The sequence below is a fragment of the Sus scrofa genome, chromosome 10, assembly GCF_000003025.6.
Source record: "Sus scrofa isolate TJ Tabasco breed Duroc chromosome 10, Sscrofa11.1, whole genome shotgun sequence".
NCBI classification, from domain to species: Eukaryota; Metazoa; Chordata; class Mammalia; order Artiodactyla; family Suidae; genus Sus; species Sus scrofa.
In genome coordinates this window covers 40,052,570-40,076,613 of record NC_010452.4, presented here as the reverse complement: position 1 = coordinate 40,076,613, position 24,044 = coordinate 40,052,570, and the positions used below count along the sequence as shown (strand labels likewise).

Below are 24,044 nucleotides of genomic sequence, written 5' to 3'. Positions count from 1 at the left end.
GGCTCAGATTTGATCCCTGGCTCGGGAAGTTCCATATGCCGAGAATGGAGCCAAAAAGAAAGAGAGAGGGGGAGGGAAGGAAGGAAGGAAGGAAGGAAGGAAGGAAGGAAGGAAGGAGAGAGAGTGAGAGAGAAAGAAAGAAAGAGAGAAAGGAAGGAGGGAAGAAAGAGAGAAGGGAGGGAGGGAGGAGGGAAGAAGGGTAGAAAGGAAGGAAGGGAAAGAGAAAAGAAAAGAAAAAGAAAAAAGGTAATACAGATTACAAAAGAAGAAATAAAAGTGTCTCTAGTCTCAGGCAACATGACGATCTATGTAGAAAGTCATAAGGAATCTATTAAGAAAACTCCTAGATCAAATACGTGGGGTTAAGAAGGTCACAGAATACAAAGGTATTTGAAAAAGCCAACTATGGTTCTATATACTCACAATGAGCAATTGGAAATTGGCTTTTTAAGTACAGAGGGAGTCCTAAAACAAATAGGTATGAAAATCATTGCTCTAAAGATCCCACTGACTAGAGGTCATCTTTGCTGACTGTGCTCTTTAGAGTGAGAAATGTTGGACTCTCCTCCACGTCGTAAACTCCCCCCACATTCAGAAGAAGGGATACTTTTTCCCAAAACCATTACCTCCTGATTCTCCAGAGCAGTGCTTCTCTAAGCACCTGTGATATAAGACCAATTTTTTCCCCAATTTATCACAGACTGCTATTTTGTAAAATACAATCAAAATAAATTACTGGCTGAAATTAAATTAAGACCAAAGGGAGTTCCTGCTGTGGCACAGAAGATTTAGGATTTAGCATTGTCTCTGCCGAAGCTCAGGTTCCATCTCCGGCCATGGATAGCAGGTTAAGGATCTGGTGTTGCTGCAGCTACAACATAGGTCAAAGCTGTGTCTCCGATTTGATCCCTGGCCCAGAAATTTCCATATGCCACATGTGCGGGCCCCCCAAAAAAATTAAAATAAAAAATGTACAAAATGAAGCCCTAGTTTTTAATTAGATTCAACAGACATAAAACAACTCCACCCATTTACAGTTTTTCTATATATATTATTTTCTATCATGGTCTAGCCCACATCCAGTTGTTCTAGAAGTTTCTAGATGCTTACTCTCATTTCATGCTCATCTCATCAGGAATGAGTGCAAAACATTTTATGGACCAGCCCCAACCATGGACCACACGTCAAGTCACCTTGTCCTAAAGTTTTGTCAGCAGAGCCAAGGAAAATGAAAAGAACTACTAGAAAAAAAAAAAGAAAAAAAATGACAGATTCCTGGAGTCTAGAAGCGCCACGATATAACTTTGCTGCAAATCAGTACAGACCCCAGGAGGACTGCCCTTGCTGGCTGGCTTGCCTGCGACAATTGACAGTGAGATCTGATCTCTCAAAGGTCTAGATACCAGATGTAATTGCTGCTGGGGAGCCCACACGTGACCCTGGAGCTTGTTTTATTAAATGTCAACCTGTTCCTTTTGCTTCCCTTTTCCACACCCAAGGGGAAAAAAATTCAATTTCCTCCTAGTCTTCTAATATCCCTATATGTTTTCTTTCTTCCCCCTCATTCTTTTTGTTTGTTTGTTTTCATTTCATCTCCCTCCCTCTCTCTCTGCAACCACGGAAGACCGAACACCAAGACCCGGCAGGTCTGCCTACGTAGCACTTTTTTTGAAAATGGTTAAAATGTTCTTCTCATTCTCTATCCAAAGCACCTTTTAACATGTTGATATAACCAGCCGAGAAATTTCCCTCTTGCTCTCTCCCTCTCTTATACATTAAATTTAAGTAAAACTTGGAAAAGTTAAACACTGGCTTTCTGGATGCTTATCATGCTGGTAACCCTTTGCCTAGGCTCCGTGTCACCTCATGTCTTAACTTTCTGATTCAGGCATTTTATCAGCATCTGACAACTCCCATCATACTACTTAACATTAGTGCCAAAATATCAAATATTCATCCTTCAGAGTTCCCACTGTGGCACAATGGTAACGTACCTGACTAATACCCATGAAGATGTGGGTTCGATCCCTGGCCTCGCTCAGTGGGTTAAGGATCTGTTGTTGCCATGAGCTGTGGTGTAGGCCTGCAGTTGCAGCTGCCATTCAACCCCTAGCCTGGGAATGTGCAGTCCTGAAAAGCAAAAAAAAAAAAACAAACAAACAAATATTCATCTTTCTGTGAGACGCTAAACTTCCCTGGACTTGGTGATAACTCTGAAAATGGAACACTACCCTTCTGTGTGTTCAGTCGTGTAAAACGTTACCACTCTGTGGAATTCAGTGCCTATAATCAGAAAGGAAATACTTCTGAGATCGCGTTATGGGTAAAATGAATAAAGATGTCAAAGCAGGACCGTGAAGAAATCTGTTTGAGTCTCTTTTGCTGAAAAAGACACTGTCCGGATATAATTACACAGTCTGAGCACTATTGAAGGTTTAGAAATACAGTTTACATGAAGCTTGACATTTTACGACTTTGCAAAACATATCCTGATACTAGTCACTGAAATTGTACCAGGGACTCCCTGTTCTTAGCTAAGAATTTAAAATCAAGGCTCGTAAAAGAGTCAATTCAACAATCATTTTTCTTTTTCTACAAGTACGTGTTATGTTTCCAAGGGAAAAACCACTCTCTCAAATTTTTTTTTTTTTTTTTTTTTTTTTTTTTTTTCAGAAAACTTCACTTACGTAAACCACAAAAGGCCACTCAAATCAATTGAGTTCTGCTTCTTTGGGGTAGACGCGTGGTTGGTATGAGGCAATCAGAAGTAAGAGAGAGGTTGAGATTACATCTTTGTTTTCTTTTCTTTTTCTTTTTTCTTTTTCTTTTTATTTAGGGCCGAACCTGCTGTGGAGGGAGGTTCCCAGGCTAGGGGTCCAATCAGAGCTGCAGGTGCCTACTCCACAGCCACAGCAATGCCAGAACTGCATGGCATCTGCGGTCTACACCACAGCTCTCAGCAACGCTGGATCCTTAACCCACTGGGCAAGGCCAGGGATCAAACCCACATCCTCATGGATACTAGTCAGGTTCTTTACCACTGAGCCACAAAGGGAGCTCCGTGAGATTACGTTTTTACTCTCTTCCTCTAGGAATATGTTCCTCCCAAAAGCCAGAAAAAGGAAAGTTAACAGTGGCCTCCTTTTATCTCCAGAGTAAGGAGGGTCATCAGAGAGAAGGGTGAAAATACTTTCCCCGTAGCTGCCAGAACGACACATAAAACATGGGCTCTTCCCTTGAAGAATTAAATCTGGAAAGAAGAGAAGAAATTTCTTCTCATCTCCCAAACCCCAGAAATAAACTAGGCAGACAATCCTTCCTGGCTCCACAACAGTACTGGGGTGAGACTTGGCAGAAATCGTGTGGTTTGGGTTTAACGTGGTTTTTTGCCTTCCTGAAAGGTACAGACCCTATTTCAGACAAAGTGCCATTGTCAAGTTTCCATTCAGAAATAAAACTCTAGGAGTTTGCATCGTGGCTCAGTGGTTTATGATCCCGACTAGTATCCATGAAGACATGGGTTCGATCCCTGGCCTCGCTCAGTGGGTTAAGGATCTGGCAGTGAGCTGTGGTGTAGGCCGGCAGCTACAGCTCCGATTTGACCCCTAGCCTGGGAACCTCCGTATCCTGAGGGCATGGCCCTAAAAAGACAAAAGAAAAAAGAAAAGAAAAAATGAATTCGGAAGATGACACGATTGACTACATCTCAATAATCGGTGTAGAATCTTTGAACAAATGGCTTCCTTTTCAAAAGCTGAAAGCTGACTTCATCATACTTGGGCAACGGTGAACAGGAGCCGAAAGAAAGATGCTAGTAGATGAGTTCCCTTCGTAGCTCAGTGGTTAATAAATCCGACTTGGAACCATGAGGTTGCGGGTTCGATCCCTGGCCTTGCTCAGTGGGTTGAGGAAATGGTGTTGCCATGAGCTGTGGTATAGCTCGCAGACGAGCCTTGGATCTGGCATTGCTGTGGCTGTGGTGTAGGCCGGTGGCTATAGCTCTGATTAGGCCCCTGGCCTGGGAACCTACATAAGCCACGGGTGCAGCCTTAGAAAAGGCAAAAAAAAAAAAAAAAAAAAAAAAAGATGTTAGTAGAAACAGCAGCAGCTGTGGTAGCTTTTGTTGATCCCTGTGCTGGGCGGGGCGCTGGGCTGCAAGAGGAACTAGCCAGAACTTTTGGGAAGCTGCTCTCAGCATGGGGCCAAGGTTGCTGCACCTCCTCCACCAGTCTGAGTCCAGCACCGCCCAGATCCAGCAGTGGGGGCCTAGTGACCTTTCTGGGGGTGCACATCCCCAGTAGGCATGGCCAGGGAGGGGCACTCCCCCCCTGCTGACAGCCCAGGCTGAGCCCCCAGCCAGGTGAGCAGGTGGCTGCCAGCCTGACCCGCTGGCTCCGGGTGCGACCAGTTTGGCCGGAAGACCTGCAGCATCTCATCTAACCGTGACCTTGCAGGTCGTTCCAGCCCATCAGTTCACAGGAGCACAAGCCAAGTGGAGCACAGACTTTACGCAGAAGCTCCCACAAGTACCCTCCCAGGTGGCAGGAGGCACCTATTAAGTTTCTTCCCTTCTCCCAGCTTACCAGGAACCCCACCTGGACCCCTTCCTGGTCAAGTTAACAGACTGGCGTGGAGTGGGAATGTCACCTACTCGGTTCTATCAGAGAATCAAAAAGTGCAAGAGCATTGGGAGTTCCCGTCATGGCTCAGCAGCAACAAACCCGACCAGGATCTAGGAGGATTCGGGTTTGATCCCTGGCCTTGTTCAGTGGGTTAAAGATCTGGCATTGCTCTGAGCTATTGTGTAGGTCGCAGATGAGGCTTGGAGCTTGCTGTTCTGTGACTGTGGTGTAGGCCGGGCAGCGTCAGGTCCAATTTGATTCCTAACCTGGGAACTTCCATATGTCACAGTTGCCCCCCTAAAAAGCAAAAAAAAAAAAAAAAAAATGGTTCTTGAGTGTGAAGCCAAGTTTGTATAAACAAGAGTCCAGAGCTTCCAGGCCCAGGCGGGCGGGGTTGCTCAGGCTGGTTCAGGACTGGTTTGCTAGCTTGGCATTCTGGCACCAGGGTTGACACAGGAGAGCTTCCTAATTAAGGCCAAAGTCAAAGGTCTGTGTCCAGTCACATTAATGGAAGGCAAACAGGCTGGGCAGAAAAGCCAAACCCATGGGATGGAAATGCTATAAAATTGGGTTGTGATGGTCATTGTACAATGATAAATATAATAAAATGTATTGAGTTAAAGAAAAGAAAAAAAAAAGGAAAAGCAAACCAGAGAGACAGTACAGGACAAAGTCAGAACAAAGGAGATGGGACCCCCAACGTTACCATCGGCAATTCAAGCCATGTCCCAGGGGGTCTGAAGAAACAAGACAGGAGGCAAGTCCCAGTGGGGGTGGAAGGTTCTAGAGCTGGTCAGCGAATGAGAACAGTGATGAAGCTGCCTTCTGTCTCAGGCAGCAGGTGCCCCACGGAGAGGCTCCTGCTGCTGGAAGATGCTGGGTCGATGTGGGACACACAGACAGAGCCCTGGGCTGGAGGAGCCCCCCTGATCTGTCAGCTGCACGTTCTTCTTCTTCTTCTTCTTCTTCTTCTCCTCCTCCTCCTCCTCCTCCTTCTTCTTCTTCTTCTTCTTCGCCACAACTGCAGCATGTGGAATTTTCTGGGCCAGAAATCAAACCCACACCACAGCACTGACCTGAGCCACCACAGGGACAAAGCCAGATCCTTTACCCACTGAGCCACCAGGGAACTGTGCATCAGCTTCTCAAGTAACACGCCCATGAGGCTGGCTCAGAGGGACATGCAAAGACCCATGTATGTCACCACATTCTTTGCAAGGAACAAGTGACAAATTGGTAGGTTTATGATCAGTTCTCCTATTACCAAAGACGTAGGGTGGGTTCATTCCAATAGATTTCTTTTCTTTCTTAGCCACAGCAATAAGGGATCCGAGCCGCGTCTGCAATCTACACACCACAGCTCACGGCAACGCCGGATCGTTAACCCACTGAGCAAGGGCAGGGATCGAACCCGCAACCTCATGGTTCCTAGTCAGATTCGTTAACCACTGCGCCACGACGGGAACTCCCCAATAGATTTCTTAGAAGCACAGGTTCTCACGAAAATAGTCCTCATGAATCCAGGACATTTTTTCTTCTGTCTTTTTAGGGCCGCACCTGCAGCTAGAGGTCAAATCAGAGCTGTAGCAGAGGCCCACACCACAGTCACAGCAACAAGGGGTCTCAGCCACAACTGTGACCTACACCATGGCTCAAAGGAAGGCTAGATCCTTAACCCACTGAGCAAGGTCAGGGATCGAACTTGCATCCTCATGGATACTATTCAGGTTCTTAATGTGCTGAGCCACAACGGGAACTCCCTAGTATAGCATATTAACACGTCTCTTGCCTTCCCATGGGGGTGACCCTCACCAGCCCCGCACATGGACCCTCAAGTGGCTTGTGCTCCCTGGGCTGGAGGCGGTGGGGTGTGGCTGGGCCCTCTGTCACCAAGTCAGCCGAGCAAATTCACCCCCTCCCCCTCAACAGATGTGTATTCATTAACAGAATGTGCAAAAACAGGGATTTGTCATAACAGGAACCAGATAACATGCGCTTTCTGACTGTGGAGGGTATTAGAACGACCTGCTCTGTGCTGAGGTTGAAAACCCTAATGGTTCCTAATAAGTAACTTTTTCCTACCAGGGATGGTTTCAATATTTTTACCTCAAAACTGACAGTACTTTCCTACTGTCTTGAGCGAACTATAAACATGGAACTGGAGTTCCCATTGTGGCTCGATGGTAATGAACCCAACCACTATCCATGAGATACAGGTTTGATCCCTGGCCTTGCTCAGTGGGTTAAGGATCTGGTGTTGCCGAAAGCTGGCATAGGTGGCAGATGCCAGGAAGTGAAAGGAAAAAGAGAGAAAAAAAAAAAGGAAAACAAAAAAGAAAAATGCTGCAAAAACTTTGTATGTAATACATAGGCACACCTCAGAATTCCCATTGTGGCTCGGCAGAAACGAGCCCGACCAGTATCCATGAGGATGAGAGTTCAATCCCTGGCCCCGCTCAGTGGGTTGAGGATCCAGCATTCCTGCAAGCTACCGTGTGGTTCACAGACAAGGCCCAAATCCCACTTTGCTGTGGCTGTGGCATAGGCCGGCAGTGGCAGCTTCAATGGAGCCCCTTAACCTGGGAACTTCCATACGCCGAAGGTGCGGCCCTAAAAAGCAAAGAAAAACCACCATGGAAGGTTAGGTTGGACAAATTAAAGACACTCACAAGGAAAAATTCTTAAACATCACAGGATCTCTTAATCCACCCAATCTGGCTCTTGGTCCATAAAGCAGGTGGGAGGACCTCGGACACCTGTGCCTGTCCTGAGCACTGTGAAGGTTTATGAAGGAACAGTACCTCGTAGTAATGCCTGCCATTAACAACTCTGCAAGGGATTCAGCTAAATCTTTCTTTTCTTTTTTTTCCTTTTTTTTTTTTTTTTTTTTTTTTTGTCTTTTTGCCTTTTCTGGGGCCACTCCCGCAGCATATGGAGGTTCCCAGACTAGAGGTCAAATCGGAGCTGTAGCCACCGGCCTACACCAGAGCCACAGCAACTTGGGATCCGAGCCGTGTCTGCAACCTACACCACAGCTCACGGCAATGCCAGATCTTTAACCCACAGAGCGAGGCCAGGGATGGAACCCGCAACCTCATACATCCTAGTCGGATTGGTTAACCACTGTGCCGCGACGGAACTCCTTATTTTCTTTTTCTTATTTAATCCTCCCAACAACCCAAAGTGCTGATAATACTATCATCGTCATTGTGTGAGTGAGGAAACAGATGTTAACCAGGCGGAGGTCACACTCAACCAGAAACCGGCCAGGTCCCTCAGAAGCCAAAACCATACACACCCATAGCCCAGAAAGCCTATTAGGACCTTAGAACCAGCCCTTTGAACAAGCGCTTTTGGCTAAAACAAGTTCCTACAAAGACCCCACCTAGGGAGCATTCTTCCAGCCTAGGAAGGAGGTGCTTTTTCCCAGAATAGGTTTGGGGAGGAAGCCAAAGGAAATGGCCTATCTCTTTTTTTCCAGTTGACCTTTTTTTTTTTTTTTTTTTTTTTTTTTTTTTTCTTTCTTTTTCTTTTTCAGCTGAACCTATAGCATAAGGAAGTTCCCCAGGCGGGATCCTTTAACCCACGGTGCCAGGCCAGGGATAGAACCTGCTCTTCGGTGGCAACCCAAGCCGCTGCAGTCAGATTTGTTTTTTTTTAACAGCCACACCCGAGGCACAGAGAAGTTCCCAGGGTAGGGGTCAAATCAGAACTGCAGCCAAGGCCCACGCCACAGCCACAGTAACACAGGATCCGAGTCGTTTCTCTGACCTACACCGCAGTTTACGACACCAGATCCTTAACCCACTGAATGAGGCCAGGGGTGGAACCCACATCCTCATGGATGCTGTCAGGTTCTTAACCCACTGAGCCACAACGAGAACTCCCTGCAGTCAGATTCTCAACCCACTGTGCCACGGCGGGAACTCCTCCAGACAAGAGGTCTTTAGATGATGGATATTCTGAAGACAGGAGTTTTGTTTTGATTTTTTTGTCTTTCAGTTGCTTGCTGTTTGGTGGGGTGGGGGGGACTCAGGCCCAGCCAGAGCGCAAAGAGGACTCCCCCAGATGAAGAGCCAGTGCTTCCAGGCAGGCCCCCTCCATCTGGGGCAGGCCAGGGACCAGTAGACACTTGAGTTAATGAAAAGGCCGAGGGCCCGGCTGGACTTCATTCGCCACAGAGTCCTGAACAAGAGCTCATAAATCTTCCACTACCAAGAAAGGCCGGGCTTCCCACGTTGGGATAAACAAATTGAACCTTTCAAAGCAACCTGTTAGGTACTCACCCCAATTTGCATACAAATGCCAACCGCCAGGCTCCTGTGGTTTAAAGGAGGTGAGTGAGGATGCCTGGGGTTTATTGTCCGCCTCTAGTGTTTGTCACAGACCAGTGCCTGCAAAGATTTACCTCCTAACCTGCCTCACAACCAAGTGTCAGGACAGAGAGAGATGACCCTTGATGTTTAGCATCTCGGGATGGACAGACAACTTCTCCCCGCTTCAGACAGCCTCCTACGGCAGGGACAGTGCCACACGTTGTCAGCCTGACAAAAGTGTTCCGTGTTACACCAAGCGTTGCAGAGAACTCAGTGTTAAACCAAGCTTTGCAGAGAACGTTGCCTTTAAACATGTTGACCAACAACGATGCTGCTTTTGAAGAAAGGGGATTTCTCTTTTCCACACTTTTTTCACAAATTTTTTTTTTTTTTTTTTTTGTCTTTTTGTATTTTCTAGGTACACACCTGTGGCATATGGTGGTTCCCAGGCCAGGGGTCTAATTGCAGCTATAGCCGCTGGGCTACACCAGAGCCACAGCAATGCGGGATCCGAGCCACGTCTGTGACCCACACCACAGATCACGGCAACACAGGATTCTTAACCCACTGAGCGAGGCCAGGGATCGAACCCAAATTAACCCACTGAGCGAGGCCAGGGATTGAACCCACAGCCTCATGGTTCCTAGTCGGATTGGTTAACCACTGAGCCAAGATGGGAACTCCTTTTTTCACAATTTTAACAGACAGGTTAAAATTGGAAGCAGGTTTGAGCCAGGGCTTGCTCATGGAAAATATAAATATATAAAATACATATATAAATTATAAAGTAATATAGTGATAAAAATATTATGCATTGTTTTATATACAATTCTATTGTACAATATCTTATACATAAGATAATTATTATACATTTATATATTATTAATTATAAACATATCTTTAAATAAATAAAAGGCATGTGGAAACGAAAAACAATATAAGGACTAGAAAGGCATGAAGGATCACCCTACACACACGCACATTTTTTTTTAATTTGCCTTTTTGTTATTTAAAGTTACTAATGCACAACTAAGTTTGTTAAGAGAACACTGCCTAATAGTACAATAAAAGAAAGCTACGTAAAAGTCTAAATTAAAGCACTATAAATGGATGCACCAGAAGCATTTGAGTTTGGAAGTAAAAGGTAATCTTCGAATGAAAGTGCTAAATGTTTGGGGGGGAGGTCATTTAGTTAGAACCTTTGGTGTGTCCTTGAAAAAAAGACACAACAATCTATTCATTGCTTTTATGACAGCCTCTGGTCAGAGGCTTATTTCCAGGGGAAGAAAAAAAGAATTTGCTAAAGTTGCCCCAGTGGGGCCCTGACAAGCTATAGAAGATAAAAGAGTGCATCAGCCTGCAGAGTCCAGATTCTTGACCTGTTTGACCAACAAACAGGTGGCTTGTTCTGCACTCCTTAGACCCACCATGGCTGATGAAACCTTTGGATGTTTTCAAATACAAAAATGAAAGTCCACCTCTGGGTTTAAGGGGCAGCAATGAGATCCCTCTTGGCGAGAAGGCACTGGAATGGAGGTGGCAGTAACGTTATTATTATTACTTTTGCAGTAACTTTAAAAGGTGGACTGAGCATCCGAGCCTGGCCATGCCTCATTCATTTTCAGAGCCATTGGAATGGTTTCTCCTCACCTCCCTTCATTGAGCCATCTGTTTTCCTTTATAGGCTTCCCATGGGAAAAAAAAAAAATATAAAGCAGGGCAACAATCGTTTAGGATGGAGAAACAAAACGAGAGACAGTGTGTATTTATGTACAGACCTCACCCTTCATCTGTCCATCTCCTTCTCAGCTTGGTTTGTATAAAGGAAACGAACAAAGGTGAGCATCCTCACTACTCCCCGGTGGGAATCCACAGTTTAAGCCCTAAAACCAGGTGAGAAAGAGCCCACAGCTAAGGCAACCGCGAGTGAAAGTCTATGGTATCAAAATCACAGCTACTATATTTATTTTTAAAAAGGTGGGGGGGTGTTCACATTGTGGTTCAGTGGTTAACAAATCCGACGAGGAACCATGAGGTTGTGGGTTCGATCCCTGGCCTCACTCAGTGGGTTAAGGATCTGGCGTTGCAGTGAGCTGTGGTGTAGGTTGCAGACGCGGCTCGGATCCCGCGTTGCTGTGGCTCTGGCTTAGGCCGGCATCTACAGCTCCATTTGGACCCCTGGCTTGGGAACCTCCATATGCTGTGGGAGCAGCCCAAGAAATGGCAAAAAGACAAAAAAAAAAAAAAAAAAAAAATGTTTCCACCTGACCTTCTAACACTTGAAAAGTAAGCGACTGCACGGGGAAACATGATGTTTTTCCACTGTCCTCATTAGCTCCCCAAGGAAATTCCAAGGGGAAGAGACCAGGGATAAAGAGCTTTCTGTGTTTCTCTTGGTTTTGACTGCTGAAAACATTTCAGTTCCACTAGGTTTGCAATGCAAGATCCTTCAGAGTAATTCCAAACCACGGCCTCTGACTTGATTCATTCATCCAAGTTAACATGGTCTTCACGTGTCTTAAAACAAACTGCTATCGTTCCCCTTATGGCTCGGTGGGTTAAGAACCGGACTAGTATCCGTGAGGATGAGGGTTTGATCCCTTGGCCTTGCTCAGTGGGTTAAGGATTCAGCACTGCCGCAAGCTGTGGCGCAGGTACAGCTCAGATCTGGTGTTGCCGTGGCTGTGGCGTAGGTTGGCAGCTGCAGCTCCCATTTGACTCCTAGCCTGGGAACTTCCCTTTGCCCCAGATGTGGCCCTAAAAAGAAAATAAATAAATAAATAAAAGCAAACTGCTGACTTCTCATAAATCCCAAGGGCCTGGAAATTTGTTAAACGTAAAATCATTCCAGGGTTACGAAGACGATTTGGCCTTAGCGTGGCTTATGTGGATACATAGGGCATGCGATAGTTACCAACTCACTTCCCCAGGGTTTTGCTCAGGTTTAGTCCAATCAACCTAATCGGCAAGATACAGGCAGTTAAAAGACAATCTGAAATAGCCCTCCGGGAGGCCATCCGATCCCTGGCTACCAGGTAGAATGGATCTTCTTAAAGCCTTGAGGCGTCTCCTTAAAATGCCTCGAGATACTATCTAACTACTTATCCAAAGTAGCTCCCAAGACTGCTCTCAATGCCTTTCTAGTTACCCCACTCATATTCATATAATGGGGAAAGTTTTGGGGTGGGTGGGTAAGGTTAATAGCCCTCCCCTGGTACTAAACATGCATAAACTCTGTAAAGCAGACCCAGTGGAAAAACTGCCACCTTGCAGCAAGGAGACCCCAGTCTGGTTAAACTCAGTTCCGCCTCCTTCTCAATTCTATCTCCAAATTCCTGGAATGGCAGTCAAGAGTATGAAACCACCATACTGCTAGTGCACTGTTAGCAATTCACAAGGACACATTTAGAGTCTAAAACTGAAACTCAAAGAGTTGTCAAATTTCGAGAGTTTCCACTGAGGCACAGTGGGTTAAGAATCTGACTGCAATGGCTTGGGTCACTGCAAAGACGCAGGTTTGATCCCCAGCCCAGTACATGGTTTAATGAATCTGATGCTGGAGTTCCCGTCCTGGCTCAGTGGTTAACAAATCCAACTAGGAACCATGAGGTTTCGGGTTCGATCCCTGGCCTTGCTTGGTGGGTTAAGGCTCTGGCATTGATGTGAGCTGTGGTGTAGGTCACAGACTCGGCTCAGATCTGGCGTGGCTGTGGCTGTGCCATAGGCCGGCGACTATAGCTCTGTTTGGATTCCTGGCCTGGGAACCTCCATATGCTGTGGGAGCAGCCCCAGAAAAGGCAAAAAGACAAAAAAAAAAAAAAAAAAAAGAAGAAGAAGAAGAATCTGATGCTGGTGGCAACTGCATCTCAGATTCAATCCTCTTGCCGCCTGGTCCAGGAACTTCCATATGCCATGGGTGCAGCCATTAAAAAAAAAGTTTTTTGAAAGAGTGTTTAATCTCATTATTTCATTGGACCTCAAATTCTCAGATCAACAATCTGGGTTATTTTTTGGTTTTCATTTGTTTGTTTGTTTGTTTTAAGTCAGCAGAGTGTGGCATTCCCATTGTGGCTCAGCAAGTTAGGAAGCCAACATAGTGTCCACGAGGACACGGGTTCGACTCCTGACTTCAACTCAGTGGGTTAAGGATCCGGCATTGCCTCAAGCTGCAAGGTATGTTGTGGATGTGGCTTGGATCCTCTGTTGCTGTGGCTGTGGTGTAGGCTCCAATTGGAGCCCTAGCCTGGGAACTCCCATTTGCCCCAGGTGCGGCCCTAAAGAGAAAATAAATAAATAAAATAGGTTATTTACAAAGGCATGGATGTCATCTACATTTTTAAAAAATAAAAAATAAATAACCCAGCAGAGTGAGGGCGCGTCAACAAGGATCTGAGTAGAGGGGACAGAGTGAGTTGGTGCTGGAGCAGGTCTTTCTGGTCATGATAACTGTGACCCGCAGAGTAACGAACTAAGTCAACGTCAAACAGAGAAATTAGATTGTTCACTAAGGATGGTGCCATACCCGCCTCCCCAAATTCACAAAGTGCCCCAAACCAGTGGCACGACTGTATTTTGCTGAGAGCACCTATGGGACAAATGATAACTGAAAGCTGCATCCATCAGACACAGACTGTTCAAGCAATTCTGAAACAGTCTGTCACCTGACTTAACTCTCATGATTTCCTCCAAGGATTAACCATCTGGAGCAGCTGAAACGCTCAGAGAACTTCATTCTGTCAAATATCAAAAAACGGAAGAGGTACATATAATAAAAGGCTCTTATCAGTAGCCATCTAGATCATTCCAAAAGGAAACAATGACAAACCACCATAATGTGTAAAGAGGAGAAGCTAAAAGCAGTCAATTGAAAGCGAATATTTAAAAATTAAATGCAGGAGTTCCCTTTGTGGCTCGACAGGTTAAGAACCTGACTAGGATCTGTGAGGATGCAGGTGTGATCCTTGGCTTTGCTCAGTGGGGTAAGGATCCAGGTTGCCACAGACTGGAGTGTAGGGTCCTAGATGTGGCTCACATCTGGCATTGCTGAGGCTGTGGTATAGGTTGGCAGCTGCAGCTCTGATTTGGCCCCTAGCCTGGGAACTTCCATATGCCATGGGTGCGGCCCTAAAAAGAAAAATAAATTAATTAATTAAAACTAAAATTAAATCCAGTCTGCAGGTGACCAAAGGGCTTGTATATACATAATATGTAAACATATAAAGTGTTTTGTGCATATACATAGTAGTACATATATTATGTGTGTGTGTAAATATATATAATGTATATTGCATAACATACATAATAAACATATAATCATATAAAGTGTTATTATTGCCCCCAGGGTAGAGGTAACCAAACTGAGTACTAAAGAGCCTGCGTAATGCCCAAGTTCACACGGCTAGTCGGGACCCTGGCAGCACAGGAACCCAAACTGACACCCAAGAGCACCTGACCCTACCTTGGATGAATTCAACCTCATCACACCATGCAGCGTTTGAAGGTTTAAAGTTTTCCAGGCTAAGAGACAGAGAAGAGGACCAATTAGAGGCTGTAAGGCAAAAAAGCTGTCCTTGCCCATAAAAGCCTAGTTCCAGACTCATGATACGAGATGCCACTGCTTTCAAGCTTTTAGCCTATAATCAAGCTATATTGAAACCAGATTTACAAGCTCTTCAGAGGAGAGCTTTATGATTTTCTAAAGCAGACATGTTTGGTATTTTAGGAGGGAGGTCAAACCCCCTATGGTGCAGTGTTTTTAATAAAATCAGTTCAGCCGAAATTAGAGACACACCAGTCAATTTCTAGGAAGCCTCTGAGCCGTCCCAAATAAGGGGAGGGGGGCGGAAATAACATAAAAGATGTAATTTTTTTCGAAAGGGACAGAATGTTTAAGGGGTGTAGATACAGAAAACATCATGGCAAATGTGGTCCCATTTGTCTCGGGTTTGGGCAAATTTCCACTTAGGGAAAATTACCTTTCGGGGGTGGGGGGGAGTTCTATGTCACTATTAAACAAGGACTGTTCCTGGTCAGCCCAGCCTCGAACTGACATCTCAAAGGAACAGCAAACATCTCTAAGGGGGAAAAACAAACAAGCCAGTCATCACCGGCCTTACATCACCGAATCAGGTGGGTCGTTCTTTCATGAAGGGTCCTTTATCTCCCGCTCTTGGCAACCTCGACACTCTCCTAGGGAAGCAAAGGTAGACTCTATGTTTAGTCCTTAGAAAAAAATCCAAGTGGAGGAACCTGGGATATTTTGGTCGAAAGGCCACGAGAGGTACAGATCTGACTCTAAAACTGGTGGCAAGAACATGTACAAATGCTCCATGAATGAGGGAGCAAGTTTGTTACCAGGAAGGGACAGCGCCCACCTATCACGTGGCTACAACTTGAACCCCAGAACACCCCATCTGAGGGCGAGAACTTGGGCACAGAGCCGCGACCCCGGCACAGCAGGGAGGCGTAAACCGCCTCGGTGGATTGACCGTCCAAAGAACGAGGCAGGTCAGCCAAACAGAACCAAGGGGAGACGCTCTGTATTCACCTGCCATCCAAGCTCCCATGATCTTAGTTAGCATGAGTCCAGACCCATGCCTGTCCTGGAGGACGGAGGTCCCTGATTGCAAAGTGTTTCAATGTGTGTGTATTTCAATCCTTGCCTCTTTTTTTTTTTTTTTTTTTTTCCTTGTCTTTTTAGGGTCACACCCACAGCATACGGAGGTTCCCAGGCTAGGGGTCCAATTGGAGCTGTAGCCACTGGCCTATACCAGAGCCACAGCAACGCGGGATCTGAGCCGCATCTGCGACCTACACCACAGCTCACGGCAATGCCAGATCCTTAACCCTGTGATCGAGGCCAGGGATCGAACCCGCATCCTCATGGATGCTAGTCGGGTTCATTAACCGCTGAGCCACGACAGAACTCCCTGTTTTATGTCCTAATGAATTCCTGAGCTCCTAGTTAACTGGAATGTGGAAGAGATGGGGTGAAAAATGAATAATAATGCAAGGGGGTAAAGACAATTGAAACCCACAGAGCTGATTAAAGGCCACTTCAGGATCACAGAACTAGCTCAATGTGCCCCTGACATGAGAATGCAGAAGAGGCAAGTCACCATCTTCAAGCTACAAAACTACTGTAATTTGATCTAAAGCTGGAAAGAAAGTGAGGGTGAAAATGTCACCCACTGGCCATTTTGATCCATTCTCTTCTCTTAGATTTGGATAGTTCGGCCCACTCTTTGGCTCCCTCAAAAATTGACACACATAAATACACACCTTTTATAAATGGTAAGTCAGGCATGCAAGGACTGTCAATCTCAAAAAGCACAGTAACGAAGGCTGTTGTTTATTAAAACACATATTTATTCCATAGCCTAACTTGTTTGGGGCTGTGGGCTCTTCATTATTAAATAACCTAGGTATTCCCCGGCATCTCAGATTCTTCCATGAACTGGGCAACTGCTTCTGTCTTCTTAAGGGACCCAAATGATGCTGATCAGAAAATATCCCAGAAAGATCCAATAAAATCCTTTAATACTCATAAAAGAAAAGCCCATATGTATTCAAATATGCAGGCTATAGGTTAATTTTTAAGCAAAAGTTTCAAATATACAAAAGAATTGAGAAAAGAACCTACAAAGTATTCTCACATTTAAGATAACAAAGACCCATTTGGAAGGGGGGGGAAGTACACAAATGCAACATGGGTTTAACTTCTGGCGAGGCTGTGTTGCCGAAGTCCTACAGGCGTGGGAACACTGTTACTTAGTATATTCATGGCTAAAAATCAATGGTCTATTTGGTTGTATTAATAAAAGAATCAATTGAGGACATTGTTATTTAAATCTCAATTGATAATAATCTTCATTATGGAAAATCTTTCTAAAGATCAAGAGGTTAAAAAAGTAAAAAAATTAGTATAACACTGTATGAAAGGAAGGTTTAAAAAGTAGGAACATGGCACAATAAAGTTTGGCTAATTTGGGGTCCAACATATTTATTTAGGTTTGCAACTGGATAAACTGATGAATTCACTAACAGTAAAAGTAGACTGACTAACTTTACCAAAAAAAAAAAAAAAGTTTCATTTAGTATTCTTTTTTTGATTGGAGGTAGACACATTTAACAAACATCTATCAGAGCTACTGATCAAGTTGATAAATATCACCCTTTGCTAAGGCAACTTCAGAAACTGATCCATTATAGGAGTTCCCATCGTGGCTCAGAGGGTTAAGAATCTGACATACTGTCTGTGAGGATGCAGGTTCGATCCCTGGCCCTGCTCAGTGGGTTAAGGATCTAGTGCTGCCTCAAGCTGCATCGCAGATACAAGTTCAGACCTGGAGTTGCTGTGGCCCTGGTGCAGGACAGCAGCTGCAGCTCTAATTCGATCCCTAGCCCGGAACTTCCGTATGCGGCAGGTGTGGCCGTAATAAAATAAAGAAATTGATCAATTATAAATAAGTTTCAGATTTCTCTTAGATGAAAGCTAAAAACCAGAATCATCCTAACAAAAAATTGTGAATAAAACATGATGTCCTGGCATGATGGGCAGGATGCATTTATAAATGCTCTGCGCTGTAAGAAAATTACACCTGTGCCACACGAGAATAAACAAGATCTTGGTCCTGTTTAAGGACAAAAACAAAACAAAACAAAACAATCAAGCCAAAAATCTGTCATTGAAACCCTACTGCGAACAAGGACAGACAGATCTTCATATGTATAATTAACATGTAGTTCCTTACCCTTCCCGCTTAGTTTTTAATTTATGACAAGACACTGCTAAATTTCAGACAAAATATATATATAATATATTTTTTTAAATCTTTACAATAAATCAAGATGGAGGAACTTCCATAAAGCACGTTTTCATTTATTCAGGTACTCGATTCCAGCTCCCCTGGATGCAAATAACCCTGGAAACAGTGCAGAGTCTTCTCTTTGCTTTTTATTGTCCGAAAGCAAATTAATACATCTGGACCATATTCACGTCTGTGCAAATAATCCTTCAGAAGAAATATCCCAGGTTCGGTGTGCGGAGGTCGTTTTGTCTCTCGAAGGTGATTGCGCGTCTCTCTTCGGATAAAGTGCTCCTGTCCAGCAGAACTCAAGGGCCTTCGAGGGTCCCGGAAGTGGGGTTCCGGGGAGTCTCCATCATACGAACTCCAGCCTCCCGCGGCCGCTGTACACGCCCCAGTGCACCAGCGAGAGGAGCCGGTCGTGGCTGAGGTCAGCTTGCCTCATCTTATCGCACGTCAGACAGCAGTTCTCGTGGCCACTCACAGGCACCATGCACTCCAAGTCCAACTTGGCAACCTGCCCCTTTTTGGAGTGGCGTCCGTGGAAGCTGTAGTGCAAACGGGACAGCATCTGCTGCCGCTGGTCCTGCAGCCTCTTGTTCTCGCTCCGCAGCATCCTCAGGGCCAGCATGATCAGCAACACCAGGATCAGCCCTCCGGCGATGGGAACAGCGATCACTGCCGCCCGGAACCACAACTCTTTGGAGGAAGTCAGCTCCTGCACTTTGGTGATGAGGTTTCTGCTACCGTCAGGCTGATACCTGTTGCCTTGTCCTATAGGAAGGAGCAGAAACAAAGAGTTCAAACCATGGTCACCCCAACCAAAGATCTGCGTGAGCATCCTTCTCCATTTCAAACAGGGCACCCCATGAAAAAGAAGCTTCCGATTCAATCAATGTTTGGAACAGAAATGCTGCAAAATCCAGGCAAAGAAGCTTCCAAAAACATTTGTTTATGGACTGTCATTACTGATTCGTAATGGTCTCCTAATGGCTTCAAAATGCTGAAAAAAACAGGCAAAACCTATTATGCAGACAGACATCTATGGCTCAGGCAGACCTAAGAGCTACTCAACAGAGTTGCATCTTTGCACCCAGCCCCGCCTCTCCCTCTTCTGTCTCTAATTACATTAAAAACAAAATCAATAGCAGACAGACACAGTCGTGGCTGTCACAAGCCTGTCGATCGGGAGGGGGCTTCTCCCTACCTGAGGCCTCCCCCTTGGGAGGGGCGAGGACATCCTGCAGCCCTCGGTAATTGCACATGTCTTCGTGACAGCATTCCAGCGTGGGGACGGCGGTGCCGGAGTGGTTTCGTGCCTGTTTGGCTTGGCAGATGTCTGCTGTGCTTGCAAGAGAGTCCAGACAGCCGTGGGTGAGAGGGGAATTTGGGTTCTGAGGATCGAGAAGCCTGGAGAAGCAGGCGCTCAGCTCAGATTTGCACATATAACCAGTAGCCACACAGTGGGCGGCATCACAGTAGCATCTGATTTCACCTGGAACAACAGCAAACAGCATGGGGGCAGTGAGTGAGAAGGAGTAGGCATCTCGGGTTAGTAGATGCAAACTATTCCATTTAGAATGGATAAGCAATGAGGTCCTGCTCTATAGCACAGGGAATTACACCAGTCTCTTGGGATAGACCATGATGGAAGATAATATGAGAAAAAGAATGTGTATATATATATATATATATATATGTATGTATGACTGGGTCACTTTGCTGTACAGCAGAAATTGGCAGAAGACTGTAAATCAACTATTCCTTAATTAAAAAAAATTTTTTTAAATAACTGCATCAAAGGCCTCCAGAGACCACCAGATCAAGCAACTCTCTGCTTCAGCAACGACTAAATCCCACATTTCAGACACCCACTCACTCTATAGAATATTCAGCTGAGGCCATAGAAGGGCAGCCCACGTGGGCTGGACAAGCCCTCTGTGCAAGCTGGTGCTTGCAGCCCAATGCAGGTAAATAGCAGTTTAGAGGAGAAATGTGTTAATCCCAGGAGCAGAGAATCAAAGTTGGACTGCGGTTTCAAGGATAAGTTAGCAAGTACTTAAAAATAACGCTTCTGTTTTTGAAGGAAAATAATTATCACAGTAACTTCTCTTACCACCAGGTAAATTACACTTTTTTATTCATTTTAATCCTACATGACCGTACAACAATGAAATGCTGGGCTTTTTGATTTTTTTTGTCAGTATAAATATTTGATCGGAACTGCTGAATTGTTTACTACCTCGAAGGCCTGTGCCAAGATTTAAGAGCTTTAGCTAACACCTTATAAAGTTATTAACTAGAAACACAACAATCTAGAAATTGCTCCGGTCAGGAGGTTTTAAAACTATGAAACTGGGCAATTCTTTGCAACCTCTCTAGAAAAGGCAAACTTTGCCTATAAAGATCTGTTCATGCAGGCAAGCTTTTAGTCAGTATATTGTAAAACAGGAACTAGGCAGTTTACAATTAGTGGTTTGCTTGCCAAAGTCAATTTCTTTCAGCCCAAATGGAAAGTCATAAAACTGGGGGGGCAGGGGGGAGGGGGTAAAAAAAAAAAATGGCAAGGCTCATTTCTCCTCCCCCTACCGGCCCCCCCACCATTTTACGTGTAATTCAACATGGGACCTAGAAGGGGAAACACTGAAACTGAAAATCCTCTGCTGGCTGAATGAAAAATCCTTAAGGAAACCTCAAATTTTTCTACAGGAAGTGATTAAAAGTTTCCTTTGTAAGACTTAGTTTGTGAGTCGCAAGGCACGGTGAACAGTTTGCTGCAGCACAAAGATCTGAGGGCTTTCACATGGAGTTGGGTTGAAATGATCTGGATCTGGGGGTCACCCCTCAGACGCTATCTGACCCGGTGGACCCCGGCCATTGTCACATGCCACAGCCGAAGCTATCTAAACGGAACGCACTGGTGAACACACCTCTCTCCAGCTTCCCCATCTGAAGTTCCAGTCTTGCTGCAGAAACCTCCGCTCTGAAATTAAACACCGGGCCCTGCTGGTACCAACTTCTTCCCACCCCTCACCTTTTTTCCTCCTCCTCTCCTGAACTGCCTGAGTAAGACGTCTTCTTTAATTACCTGTCCAAATTCCAGGCCACCGTAAGGCAACGCTCAGCTTTCACTAGCAGGGGCTAATGCTTCAGTTCTTGAAACACCAGCCAACTCAACACAGAGCGTTGGCAACCTGAGTGGAACCGTGCAGAGCCGAAGGTCTCTGCTCCCGTCCTGGGTCTGGGCCCAGGTCCCTTCTCCACAAAGCAAGACCTTCCAGTTAGAATCCTTGCCCCACTTGATTTTTTCCCTAAAGCTCACTTAAATGGTGATGACACGGAAATCTGACAAATTCCACATACAATGGTAAGTAGCAATAAAACAGATCCAGAGTCAAACCTCAATCCTGGATCACCTCGGACCTTGTGCAGAAAAAAAAAAAAAAAAAAAAAGAAAGAAAGAAAGAAAACCCAATACAAGTGAAAATGCTGCTTCAGTGTTGACGAGGGCCCATTTCGAATCCTAGATTTTCAAGGACCTAAACCAGTCTAATAAAATTTTGACAGGTAACTAGGAAAGTTCTAACAACTTTGCTTTTTTTTTAATTGGAGGCACATTTGAGCCAGTTGAATAGACTTTTGTGTTACTGTATTAAAACTATATTTCTGCCATTTCATAAAGTTTCTTCCTGTGGCGTGCCAAAGGCCAGGAGGGTATGGTATTTTGCAACAGGGAACAATGCCCTTCTGTGCGCCCCCCTTTCGTGTTACTGTATGTGGTGATTAAACAAAAATGTCTGCTTTAGTCAAGATGGCTACAGGAGAGCCTGCTGGCTTCTCTTAAAGCTTTTGAAGTCCGCAGCAGTCAGAAATCTCTGATCCCCTAATTATATCATTATCAGGCACATAGTTTCGGTATCTGTGACTTCATGTCAGCCTCAGTCCAGCCCCGTTCGGCCGGCCTTTGATAGGGCCAGGGGGCTCCCCTCTGCAGGCTGCAGAGGGCTGTTATTTAGGGTTAATTACACCCTTCCTTCCAAAATAAATAAATACTGTAGCACATCACCCTCGCTGGGCTAGCTTATCCTTTAACCTCATGCCTGCTACATGGCAATTAGAGAAAAGTGGGGGGAGGGCGGCTGTGCAAAAGCTAAAAAATGCTTCCTATTTTTAAAAAATTGTCTGTTCACAGAATAAACAGATAATTCTGTTTATTAGAGGTCATGGTGGGGGAGCTGGGGGAACCCTGAAAACCAGAGGGAGTTGTTGGGGTTATTTCCACCTAAGAGGTGAACGCCTACAGGAGGAAAAAAAAAAAAAAAGAAACTGACCCACTTCTTTTTTGGAGGGGGGGTGAGTTGAAGAGTGTTTATAAAATATGAGGTGAGTGGGAAATGGGACCGTTGACAGAGCCTACAGCTCCCAGCCACTGAGAAGCAACACAGCCCACACTCCTACACACAGACACACACCTGGGACACCTCCACTCCCAGGCTCACGAAGACACTAAGAGAAACACACAAAGACACTCACGAATGGAGACCCCTTTAAATACAGAAACACAGACGAATATCAACACACACTCAAATACAGAGATGCACACTCACAGCAGACACACTCAAATACAGAGATGCGCACACAACCGAGACATACAGACACAAAGACAAACTCAAATACAGACGCACACACAACCGAGACACTCAGACTCACACTCCTGCACGCAGATACTCAGCGCCAAACTGAGACACGGACACACACACGCACACACACTCGGGCACTGTGCAAAAGGGGCAGGGGTCTGCGGTGCCTCCTGGCCGCCCCCGCTCCCGGCTGCAGACGCTCGGAAGCTCACTATGGACAGACTTACACATTTTGACAAGCACTAGCCCTGAGGTCCGACTCCACCTCCACGCGCCGGGCCCGGGACACCGGGGAGGGGGGCGCGAACGCGGAACCCCCGCCGCGACCTCTAAGAACTGGCAACTTGTCGCGACCTGCGGGCTCCCGCGCGGGAGGCAACCTCGCCCGCCGCTAACAAAGCCTTGGCAGAGGGCGACCGAGGCGGGCGGTGACGGCCGCCCCCGGGACCCCGCGGTTCTCCCCAGCCGGCAGGCCGGCGGGCACCCACCTTTGGTGAGCAGCACGGCCATGGCGCAGAGTTCCAGCTGCAGCCAGACGAAGATGTAGCTGGAGTGGCGATCCATTGACGCCCCCCACGGCCGCGGCGCCCCCGCCGGCTCCCGGAGCCGCGGCTCAGCTGCAGCCTACGGCTCCCGGCGCACGCAGGGCATGGGGGCTGCCCGGGGCGCGGGATCGGGCCGCGGCCGGAACATGGAGCGCGGCCGAGGGGCGTGCCGCGCAGGATCTAACTCCGCAGCCCCCGCTCCTCCGATCAGCTCCGCTTGGCGCCGCGGTCGGGGTAGGCTCAGGCCTCCGCTCCCCTCGGCCCGCCACTCCGCGCAGACACCGCCAGGCGCGAGCTCCTGCAAGCGCTCGCCCGGCTCTGCCCGGCTCCGCGCCGTAAATAGCGCCCCGCGCTGGGAGCCGGCCGGCCCCGCTGCCCCACCCCGCCCCTCCCCGGCCGCGCCGGCGCCGCCCGATTGGCCGCGGGGCTCCAGTCACTCACCCCAGCCGGGGGCGGGCCCAGGCGCGGGCGGGGGCTGTGCCCCGGGGCCCCGAGCGGCGCCGGCGTCTGGGCTGCTGGCGGCGCCTGCTGTCTCCCGCGCTCCCCCTCGCGGAGGCCGCGCGTCCGTGACCTTCGGGAGCAGAGGGTCGAGCCCGGCCTCCGGCTCTGCCTCTGGCACCCGCCTCTGTGAGCCTCACAACCTTGGGCCGGCGTCTCCCTGCACGTGGCTTCCTTTTTGTTTCCCCGAAACACACGAGGGACCCGCGTGGCCACCTGGGGGCCCCTCTACGCCGCGCTGCGCGCCCTGGGGGCGGGGGCGGACCCCCGGCGCGCGCTCTCAGCCGTGGCGCCCCAGCAGAGCCCCGCCGGCTAGCGTGGGCCTGGGAGGGCGGCCCGCCCCATGGTGCTTCCAGCTTCCTCTTCCCCTCCCCTCCGAGCATCCGCCTCGCCCGCCGGCCCTGTGATCAATAAAGCCCAGACAGACAGACTGTTGATCAGTAGGAGCCGCTGACTTCTCCGGGGTAAACTGGGGCCGAGGAGCCGGCTACAGACACTTAACGAAAATTAGCAAATCCAAAAGCTCCCGGCGCCAGCGAGACGACCCAGGCCGACACCGACACTCAATTAACCACCCCCCAAACAGACGCAGGCAAACACAGTGGCCGACCCTGAT

The 24,044-nt window shown here is 47.0% G+C and overlaps 1 protein-coding gene across 1 annotated transcript; it reads right to left on the bottom strand.

Moving 5' to 3' along the window:
• On the bottom strand, nucleotides 18,024–23,246 carry BAMBI (BMP and activin membrane bound inhibitor). The gene is given in 3 exon segments (NM_001201485.1): nucleotides 18,024–18,519; nucleotides 18,953–19,240; nucleotides 22,874–23,246. Coding segments are annotated over 3 exon segments (783 nt in total). The 5' UTR covers nucleotides 22,950–23,246; the 3' UTR covers nucleotides 18,024–18,100.